We start from the raw sequence: 12,232 nt of genomic DNA, 5'->3' as shown, positions 1-12,232 counted from the left end.
AGAAGCAACTGTGGGGATGCCCCCGGAACAGCGGCTTGGCACTTTTGGCCATAAACACACGAAGAGCGAAGGCTCTGGATGTTCAGCGCATCATTGATGCATTTTCCGTCAACCACAACAACCGTTGCATTGTCCTAGTTTGAGTCAGTCAAGTCAAGTCATCCTCATTTATATAGCGCTTTTAACAATGTAGATTGTTTCAAAGCAGCTTTAAAGAGATAAACATATAATTTAAGGTAACAGAGATTGGTTTGGTTTTATAGTGGCTCTTGAAAAATGTTTTTTCCAGCTAAAGTTAGTTTTGATTGATTCACTTCCGTCTAAATGATCATTTGTTATTAAATTAGGGGCCGCTAAGACGACACCGTTCTCTCTAAACAGACTTTAAACGTGAACCTGTGATAGACGCTGATGGCATTCACATGCGCATTAAGAATTGATTCTATAGTTATGTGCGTTTGAATATATGTGCGCAGGTTTGTAATTCCTTACAAACCATGCCTAAACAAACTACTTGTCTATAAATTTTGATGCAGAATTTTTATTTTATCTTATAAAATAGAGACTGTAAGTGAGACTGTAAGACTAGTAAGTGATCATTGTCACCAATTTGGATACTGATTCCCTGGTCTGGGTGCTTTTTGATGGCATAATATTGCCCTTTACTGAAATTCTGAAATGTTGTTCAATGTGATATATAATGATCTAGCACGCCCTCAGCACCTGCGTTAAATATTATCTGGCGCCGCTTCTGTGACCAACTAGAAGAAACGTCTTACCTCTGTGCTATCCAACAAGGGTTTCTCCACCAAGTACTAAGGCATGTTTTACTTGGGGATCAAATACTTATTTCACTCACTAAAATGCAAATCAATTTATAATCTTTATATAATGTTTTTTCTGGATTGTTTTGGTTTATATTCTGTCTCTATCCGTTAAAATAAACCTACCATAAAAATTATAGACCCTTTATTTCTTTGTAAGTGGGTGAACTTACAAAATCAGCAGGGGATCAAATAATTATTTCCCCCATTGGACGTTATTTTGCTTAAACTGAAATAAACTCTTTTTAGTTTTAGTTGTTCCTGAGTGAAAACATTATTTTAAAAAGCTTTAAACTGGTTAATAACCAATCAATTTTGCACGGATCATTTGTCATGAAAAACAGACTGCTCTAACAGAGTATAATGATTAGGGCTGCAACTAACGATTATTTTGATAATCGATTCATCGGACGATTATTTTTTCGATTAATCGGATAAAAGTTTTTAGAAAATTTAATTTGATTGTTTGTTTATTATAACTAAATAAAACCCTAAATCAGGGTATTTATGTGTAAAAGTGTACTTTAAAAAGTGCAAAAGCTACACATTGAGTTTTACTAATATAATCTTTATTTTTTACATTTTAAACCTTAATATATTGATAAATTAAATATAGAAAGACTGAAAACAAGCATGTGAACATAGTAGAGCCGCAGTAGATTGCGTTTGAAAAACAATTAAAACTTAATTGTAGAAAAATGCTATAAAAAGACAAAGGAATGGAGGTACGCAGCAAGCTAACAGGTTCGTTTAAAACGACAGGACATTAGTGCACAAGCATTCGCTGAAAACCACTGAGTACAGTGACTAAAAAACAATATTTTACTGCTGCTGTTATTAACTGCCTTTATATTTAGTGCTTCACTTTGTAAACACCGTTTTAATTTCTTTAGAGGCGCTATTTTAATCCATAACTTATGTTACGAGCGAACTGATTACGCAACCTGATGCTCGAGACACAATAGATCTAGTGTGACTGTCCCGAAGTTAGTAAACAAAGCTGTTTACACAGTAGCATTGTTTTCTCAGATCGGATAGCTATCTGATCGTGAAAAGACCAGGTGTAAATGCCCTCAGAAACGCATTCGAGACGGATTTGAATCTGATCGCTTCAGGAGGAGATCTGAGACTCATTCTAGACGAAACTGGACAAGTGTAAATGCATCTGGTTGTTGAAACCACATGCAAATCTTACTCCTCCTAAAAATGCTAAAAAATAAACATGTGAGAGATTGTTATATAGGCTATATGTAACGTTAATGTTATAGCCAGATATGACGGCGCTACTGCAACACGCATCACCGCAGATGAGAAGCTGAACATCTATTTATTCATTTATTTGTTGGTTAATTTGTTCGATTAGTTTTATCTTCCGCTTATTTCTTTCTCTTTCTCGAGCTTACTCCACTACCTCCGCCGTCTTGCTGAATGCTGCAGAGACGCAGAGCCGCTGTGCGGGAAGCACGTGACATAAAACGAGGCCAGCTATTGGCTATTCGCTACTTCTCCTGCTGTGCTGGCTGAGTAAAACCTCTGGTGGCTCATTACTGCCACACTTTGGTCACCGCAGATTTAAAATATTTACGAAATGAGCCGCTTACGGCAAATAAAAGTTATTTAGCAACTAATCGATGACTAAATTAGTTGACAACTATTTTAATAATCGATTTTAATCGATTAGTTGTTTCAGCCCTAATAATATTAATATTTATAACATTACCAAACTTTTATTTCAATCTACAGTCTAATAATAGTTAAATTGAAGGAAAAAAAAAATGGCACCTATTTCTAAATATTGCTTGATCTAAAGAAATAATTTTCCTAAGGATGACGTCATCTAGGGGTTGAACCGACTAGTCGATTAGTCGACCTTAATGCAATGCCGTGATGCTTTAAGCTTGACGTCGACTAGTCGCGTTGATAATGTGACACTATGATTGGCTAATTTTGATACTAACATGGCCGCGTTGCAGACGACAACAGATGAAGAGCCCAGAGGGTCATTGCAGCAAGAAGGCAGCATTGGTACATCAAGTGTGTGTAAATACTTTACTAACTTAAAACTAGATATTGTTGAAAACGAAAGTAAAAGCATGACGCACGCTCACTGTTTTACCGGGAAATGAGAGTTCAGTCTCTTTATTAAAATCATTAAAACATTATTTTTTTTCATATATTTATTTAAACATATTAATGATGTATTTCTAATTCACCCGCAATTAATTGGAATATTATTTTGTATTACTTGGATCTGCGCATCACTAATGCAAATGCAGATGTGAATTTATAGCTTTTTTTTCTTTTCTTTTTAATTTTCCTGGCCACTTCATGTGTTTCTGTGATCTGATAGCTATCCGATCGTGAAAAGACCAGGTGTAAATGCCAAACGCATTCGAGACGGATTTAAATCCGATATCGCTCAAAGCACTTGGTTTAGGTGGACTGGGCCACCCGCATTCCAGACCAAACTGGACAAGTTTAAAAGCATCTGGTTGTTGAAACCACATGTAAATTGGACTCCTCCCAACAATGATAAAAATAAACGTGTGAGAGCGTGTTATAGGCTATACACTGTAAAAATGAATACGAATGAATACGCTAAATCTAATCAATAAAATTGAGGCAGCAGATTACAAGCAATATTATTAATTAAATTTAACAAATTAGAATTGAGTAATAATTAACCAAATTAAGTCCTTAAAAGTTAACCATTTAAAATGAGTAAAATTTACACATTTTCTTAAACAAAAATATCGGAATAACAGACTGACGTCAAAGATGATTTAAGAACACTTTTTTTTGAAGATTGAACAATGAAGACACCTGATGTTAACAAGCCGAATCACTGAAGGAGAAACCGTAATTGGTATGTTACCATTATGGAGATTAGTGTTTGCTTAAGTTGGGCTCTTGACTCTTAAATCATTGACTTTAGATTTTGTTTGGTTGTTGTACTTCAGTTATAACAGCCAGATGAACAACTAGAAAAGGTGATCTGATGGTGTTGGTTGTGTTTTAACATAATCATTATTTCACAATCATTTGACCTGAGTCACTGAGCTCATATAGAGTCCTATTTCTCAGTTAAATTTTCTTTATATTTAAAAGTAAATAATTATAGGAGCCCTGTCCTTGTACAGCTTCATATTTTTAGCGTTTTCAATGAGACCAAATCAATAATAAGACATTTTTAAAGGTACTTTATGTTGGCACACACAGACATCAAGAATTAGCGTATAAATCTCAACAATGGTGACAAACAGATCAACTCTGAACACAAGCTCATTATTTATTCATGCAGCAATGCATGATGGGAGCCATGAATGAGTTTTGATTGGTGGCATGCAGAATGCACTGCAACATGCTTTATAATTGTCACCATTGTTGAGATTCACAGGCTGATTCTTGATGTCTTTGTGTCTAAAAACTAAAAAAAAAAAAAAAATTGTATTTGAGATATGTTTAAAAAATTCTTAGGATTACATTGTAAAGGTTACAAATATTATGCTGTACAAGGACAGGGCTGCTATAATTAATAAAGTAAACCTAAATTGGGCTCTATATGAGTTCCATGACTCAGGTCAAATGATTGTGAAATAATGATTATGTTAAAACACAACCAACACCATCAGATCACCTTTTCTATTTGTTCATCTGGCTGTTATAACTGAAGTACAACAACCAAACAAAATTTAAAGTCAATGATTTAAGAGTCAAGAGCCCAACTAAAGCAAACATTAATCTCCATAATGGTAACATACCAATTACGGTTTCTCCTTCAGTGATTCGGCTTGTTAACATCAGGTGTCTTCAATGTTGGCAATAAAAAAAATTGTTCTTAAATCATCTTTGACGTCAGTCTGTTATTCCTATATTTTTGTTTAAGAAAATGTGTAAATTTTACTCATTTTAAATGGTTAACTTTTAAGGAATTAATTTGGTTAATTATTACTCAATTCTAATTTGTTAAATTTAATTAATAATATTGCTTGTAATCTATTGCCTCAATTTTATTGATTAGATTTAGCGTATTCATTTTTACAGTGTATGTCATGTTATATTCATTATATGACGAAGCTGTGGCAACACGCATCACCGCAGATCATCTATTCATCAAGCCAACGTGCAAACTATCGCAAATCAAAGTGAAAGTAAGTCGCAGACGCTTAACACACAATCAACTTCATTAAAAGTAAAGAAACTAAATGTTCTTACCTGTACTGTTGCCGCTCACTCTTATTGCGGTCTTTGATTTTGAAATTAGCTGATAATCAATAAAATGCAGCTCATTACTGTTGCTTTCGGTGACGTGAACTCCGTTAAATCTGCATATAGCACGTTGTTTGAAGATCGGATTTATATCCGTTTTGCGAAAACTTAATTATGTGACCAGGTGTAAATGGAATCGTTTTGATAAATCAGATCAGTAGAAACGCATGAAGTGACCCGGTGTAAACGGCCCCATTACGAGCTGTCTGTCAGCATCTGTTTAATCTTCTTTTAATAAATTGCAAATTGTGCAATACTTTACCTCAAGGAGAAAATGTAACATTGTATGTATTACAGCACTAACTTGTTTACTAATAGTTTCAAGAGGAATTGAGTTTAATGAAAGCATAAATATGAGGTATGAAATGTATGAAATTGCTCAACCTGACTTTGAAGAGTGCAACAGGTCAATACAACTGATATACCTTCGTCAACATTACTAACAGCGATTCTGTGAACACTGAAATCTTGTTCATCCTAAAAGAAGCATACATTACTAGTGAAGGATTCGTGAGGGTGATGATGACTGAAGTCTGAACTATTTCCTTAAAAGTTTCCCAACCCATCTGAAGAATTTCAAAGCCCTTCAACTCCCTACACATGTTATTGATCTTGATCAAAGGATGTCCATCCTCTCTGAACTGAATATATTCTGCCCATATGATTGTATTTATCAGCACATGAGGTCCATCTCAGACTGCTGGAGTAATTCCTGCTGCCGCTTTCCTTTCACTGGCTGTGTTTACATGCACAACTTTTCTTTCAATCACACTGAATTCATTCGGATTAATGAATCTGAATGTAGTGTTTACATGAACGCTGAACATGTGATCGGGTTGATGTGTGTGTTTATGTCACAAGCTTCAAATCAGAATATATTGTTAGACATGCGCACACTGCACAAATATACAGAGTTTCCTACATTGGTTCTTTATTTGTTTTAAACAGCAGACTTAATATTTATCCATTTCTGGTCATAATTTGGAGACGATGAGCATATGAACTGTTGTGCCGCTGCTTATATTTATCACAGTAAAAATGCCCAAAACCGTCGTCTGTGGATGAGAGTCTGAAACAAGTACATCATTGCACATGCGCAGTCCTTTCAGTTTCAGGTTTCAGTCTGATCAAGTGTTTACATGTTCTCTCGATCGGATTAGAAGAGGAATAAACCACCTCTTTCAATCCGATCGAAATCTGATTGGGATCAAGCTCAATCAATTAAAGTGATAGTTTACCCAAAAATGAAAATTCTGTCAGTAATTACTAACAAAATTAACAAAATTAACAAAAATAACGACTTTATTTCAACTATTAATTTCCTTCTCTGTGGGCCTCGAGTCAGTTCACTAGTGTAAAAGCGTAGTGCTTCTGTTGTTGTACGTCACACGCATCACACACATGACCAGCGTCGGCCAATAGTGAGCCTACGTGTGACGTAGCTCTACGCTATTACACTACGCTATTACACTACGCTAACTGACTCGAGGCCCACAGAGAAGGAAATGAATAGTGAATAATGAAATAAAGTCGTTATTTTTGTTTGTTTTTGCGCACAAAAAGTATTCTCGTCGCTTGATAAACTTAAGATTGAGCCACTGTAGTCACTTGGACTATTTTAACGATGTCTTTAATAACTTTTCGGGGAACAAGTGTCAATGAAGAAGCCTATAGAGGAGTGATCCAGCTCTCAGATTTAATCACAAATATCTTAATTCGTGTTCCGAAGATGAACGAAGGTCTTACGGGGTTGGAACAACATGAGGGAGAGTAAATACTGACAGAATTTTCATTTTTGGGTGAATTATCCCTTTAAGGCGTTTACACAAAGGCTTTTCAGTCCGATTGAGCCGTCAATCTGATTACTAACGGATTATTTGGTTGCATGTAAATGTAGCCACTGTCTGACAGTCCGACTGAAAACTGACAGAGAATTTTTTGTAAATCTTAACTGTAGTCAGAAGCAAGCACGCACGCACGCACGCACACGCACACGCACACGCACACGCACACGCACACGCACACGCACACGCACACGCACACGCACACACACACACACACACAGGCAAGATCTTCCTGTACTGGAAAAAGCTAATCTCCTCTGATCTGAGTTATCACCAGTTTGCACTCTCACGTTTAATTTAAATGAGCTTTAAAGTTCATTAATTTTTATTTAAAGTTTAATTTTACAGTCTGCTGGAAAAAAGTTTCCGTATATGGATGAAATCCAGCTGTGCGTCATCATTGGCAGTGTCCAGACATGTGCTCAGCAGACACAGACCTTCATCTTCAGGAGACACAGATGTGCGGAGGGAGAATCAGACAGAATAACAGTGCAAGTCCAGAGTAAACGAGTGTTGTACACCACACATACTCAAGCATGTGCGATGTGTGTTTGGGCTAGCAAAAGGTGACGTTCTTACAACCTAAAAACTTCAACTTAGAGCAACAACTCTCATGCATCGCTGGGTTTGTATGCGACCCCTGCAGGGGTTCGACAGTGAATTTCACTGACTCACTCAAAATACCCATGGGTTATCCATAATAAAGTGTGGTCTGTTCTTCATCTAACTCACAATCACAGATACATATGTGAAGCATGCCTCAATCCCAAACGCATCCTCAAAAACACCTTATAGAGCTGGAACTGGCAACAAAAGCACTTCTCAAGACCTGGTGTTCATGAATCCACAGCATTTACACGTTCAGGAGATTCTGGAGTGTGTCCGTGTGAGCATCGTACAGAGATCACTATAGGAGCACAACACAATCCTGAAACAGATGAACACAAGAATAACACTTCCAGAAGACTGTGAAAGTCTTTGTTCATGCATCAACTATCATGAAAAAACTGAACCAGAAAGGCGTTCACGTAAGGACAACAGGCAAGAAAACACTGCCGACAAAATTACATTGAGGCATCAGGCATATCACCTGTTTTCCCAAAAAGCAGAAACACACATATTCCCAAATGCAATGACAGTACAGGTATCAACAAGCACCAACAATGTGAGTATTGGTGTCACACTTGCTCTGGAAGACAGTGGTTTAGGAAAACATTCCCAACAGCCTTGGTATACTGTGCAACAGCATTTGAAAAATACTCTGGCAATGGCTCACACGCACAGTTCACAAAAATGCGCACACATACTCAAACACTCACTAGAGATGTGTGACGGTTCTCTGTAAAAAAACGAGCCATGCCAAAATATAACATCACCTCTCTTTTTATTTTTTCTCTCTTGCAGCTGGATCATGTTTAATTCTCTCCCTGTGTCGTGCTTCTCAGTCCCACTCTATATTAAGTGTCTTTAACTAACATGTACTAACATTTAAATTAATCATTTGGTTCAATACACAATGTACATACATTACATCGTACTTGTATTTAAAAAAAATACCTGCATTTCTGTAATTACATTACATTATCTATAATGACAGTGTTGCCCTTCCCTTTAAATCACTCATCCCAGCAAACCTGTCCAAACCTTTACCAGTCTCCACCTCAGTAGTGTGTGTGTGTTTTACACTATATCAACTAGTACATCGTACCTGACGTTTTATTTCACGTGAGTACATAGTAGTTAAAGACACCTAATATAAAGTGTGACTGATTTCTCTTTACTTGATACGATAGTGGCATCTAAAATTATTGAAAGAATTATCATGAATATAATTGAAAATGTGTAAAACATCTTTAACTTAACACTAATATTTTACAATAAAAATATTTTTAAAATAGAATAATAATACATAATCTTAGCTTAAATTAATTATTCTTTTTTAACGGGTGCTTTGCTTTGGTGTGGATCAATTTATAAATTATGTGGAATTTTTTTTTATTTAAACCTTAATTTACCTTGAAAAAAGCTTGCAGAAAATACAGTTTTGTGAGAATCACCCTTCAATTTGATGGTTCACTGGATATAGCAAATGATGAGAAAATAAACACGTTAAACAAGATAAAGGACATGCGCTTAATTTTGACGCCCCCTAAAAATAATATTTATGTTTTGAATATACTGAAAATGCATTCAAACTAAAAGCTTGTATCATTATTTCGACTGCGTCCATTGCAAATCCTGCCATTTTTACTTGCTTTTCAGCCTGAGCTTTTCCGGGTCAGTCCGTCTACCTTGGGTTGTATCGTGTAAATGCATATCGGATGTAAGACTGGAGAAACTGGAAGAACTGGAAGAGAGGGCAACTCTCTGAGAAAACAAAGGAAATGAACATTCAAACTCTCTCTTGTGAAGTTAGCATCACCATTTGAGACGCCAAGTCTCGCCTCATAATACATCTCTTCCCCTCTTCCCCCACTCCTTCTCTCTCACGCTGAGATCACCAAAATTCACCCAAAAATCTTTATGGTTAAATGTGAATATTTATTATACAGTATTATACATGTTTGGTATCATTTGAAATGCCTCAGTGCGACTGGTGCAAATGTCTCATTCCCAAAGAAGTAAACCGGAAGACAATGAAGTTATTAAGAGTTTAGAGATAACTTGCACACAGAGGAGTGTGTGTCTTCCAGGCAAATGGTCTCATGCTCTCAAAAGGTGTAAACTCTGCATGCAAATCCCCATTGTTAGCAAATGTTTCCATGTGAAAGAAGTTTCTGTCTATATAAAGAAATGCAACAAGAGGCTCAGGGCGATTTGTAGCTCAAATTAGCCCATGATGCGGAGTGTCTTTCTTACATCATGCACTTTATAATGACAGGTTCACATCTTCTCTCTTTATTTCAGAGCATTTGATGTTTTGTATTTATTATCTTTGAACTGATTATGAAATTGGCATGATACATTTACCTGACATAGTAAATTGTTACATTTGATTTTATTCTGAATTTCTCTGAAATTATTTTCTTAAGTAGATTAAGTGAAGTCTTATGTTTCTGCAAATCTGCATCCAGGGTTAAGTACATGCTAATGAACAAGTAAAATATAAAGTAAAGAGTTAAATAGAACAATCAAATGTATTACTAAACTATTATATGATTGACCAACAACCAATTGGCAATCTAACCTAAATTCGAAGTTGTGATAAAATGGAGTCGGATAAAAGCTTAAATGAAATTAAATTACTTTGCCACACGGGAAGACAGTAATGCGCAGAGACCTTCACCCGTTCTATTGGATACCGGCATTGGGCCGATCTAGACGGGCTTACACGGATATGGGTCACTTTTAACAGAAGATGTAAGCTGGTCGTCCAAAAAAAAAATCAGATACTCAACACATGGGAATTGGGCATCAAGACCTGCAGTGTAAATGCAGATCAAATGCTCTCTCTCACACACACACACACACACACACACACACACACACACACACACACACACACACACACACACTGCCCCATCCCTAAACCTACCCATCACACACACACACACGCTGCCCCTATCCCTAAACCTACCCATCACACACACACACACACACACACACACACACACACACACACACACACACACACACACACACACACACACACACACACACACACACACACACACACACACTGCCCCTATCCCTAAACCTACCCATCACAGGAGACATTCTGCATTTTTACATTTTTAATAAAATACTGCTTAGTATGTTTTTAAAGCCATTTGAAAAATGTGGACTCATGAAATGTCCTCATAAATCACGTTCAAGTTGTAATACCAGTGTAATACCCATGTCATTATACACATTTGTGTCCTCACAAATCACAAAAACACACACACACACACACACACACACAAACAGATGCGTACACAGACACACTCACAGATGCATAAACACACATACACAAATAGATGCATACAAACAAATACACACACACACACACGCACGCACGCACGCACGCACACACACACACACAGAGAGATGTTTACCTTTCCCCCATGCCCGTCGAAGATGCCGAAGATGTCCGGATGGCTGTAGTTGAGTCTGTCCGTGAGGATGAGGAACCGGTCCTCCATGTGATCTCTCCTGCCCTGGATCGAGAACAGCGCGGCAGAGCTGCTCCTGAACTGCCATGTCCTGGAGAAGGAGATCTGCTCCTCCAGCATCATCTCCCTCACCCTGACCTTCATCATGTTCATCTCCTCGCTCAGCATCATCTCCCTCTCCCTGCCCTGCATCATGTGCACCGCGTCTCGGCTGGACCGCACGATGGTCTTCACCTCCTCCGTGTGGAAGAAGAAGAAGCTCCAGAGAGCCAGAGACACACACAGCAGGAGCAGGAGGAGGAGAGTCTCGGGCCGCAGCAGCAGAGAGCGCATGATCCGGGCCAGCAGAGACAGCACACTCATGCTCTCACCCACACACAACTAATGCACATCAGAGTCTCATGCTCTCCTCCTCCGGCGAGCACGCGCACGCGCACACACACACACACACACACACACACACACACACACACACACACACACACACACACACACACACACACACACACACACACACACACACACTCTCTCTCAACTAATGCATATCAGACACTCATGCTCTCCTCCTCCGGCAAGCACGCGCACGCGCACACACACACACACACACACACACACTCAACTAAAGCATATCAGACACTCATGCTCTCCTCCGGCACACACACACACTCTGCGCTAATGACAGCAGAACGACTGCACACATCAAACATCTGTTAATCTTGTTATTTTTTCGAAGGGAATATCTTAAGCAGATGCAACGCTCTTTCCTTTAAAAATGGTAAATAAATGGCGTTTGTTTAGTCCTCCGGCTCTGTGCAGGTGTTCTGCGTACTGTGTGCTCGTAGCTCTGTGTATATTTGACAACCAGATGCCAGACAGACAGACAGACAGACAGACAGACAGGCCTTCGTCGTCAGTACTACTGCTGATTGTTGTCTGTGAGACAGACACAAGACGATGATCAGTGTCACCAATGTTTATTTTTAATTCTGCTACAGCCCTCTTACAAAATACACTAAACCAAACCAAACTACCCGCCAAAATAGAAGTCTGAACTTTGTGCTAGAATATTAGTCAAAGTTTACCTGGTGGTAAAATTGCCATGTGAGAAAAAATGGATCGTACATTACTTCATCTCTATTATTATTCACCTACCTACAAAATAAATAGGCTAAATGAACAAAATATTAATTTGATTTGTAAT

At 37.8% G+C, this 12,232-nt stretch overlaps 1 protein-coding gene across 1 annotated transcript in view; it reads right to left on the bottom strand.

Moving 5' to 3' along the window:
* The window catches only part of ppm1lb (protein phosphatase, Mg2+/Mn2+ dependent, 1Lb), a 46,742-nt gene extending 35,274 nt beyond the window's left edge, over positions 1 to 11,468 (bottom strand). Inside the window, exon 1 of the mRNA XM_077197326.1 lies at positions 10,975 to 11,468. Coding sequence (XP_077053441.1) covers positions 10,975 to 11,394 — 420 coding nt within the window. The 5' untranslated portion in view covers positions 11,395 to 11,468. The remainder of the gene's footprint in view (positions 1 to 10,974) is intronic.
* Between the last annotated feature and the right edge of the window lie 764 nt (positions 11,469 to 12,232).

The sequence above is a fragment of the Siphateles boraxobius genome, unplaced genomic scaffold, assembly GCF_051911475.1.
Source record: "Siphateles boraxobius isolate OS27281-9 unplaced genomic scaffold, OSU_SipBor_1 39, whole genome shotgun sequence".
Classification (NCBI taxonomy): Eukaryota; Metazoa; Chordata; class Actinopteri; order Cypriniformes; family Leuciscidae; genus Siphateles; species Siphateles boraxobius.
This window is presented reverse-complemented; position numbering and strand designations above follow the sequence as displayed.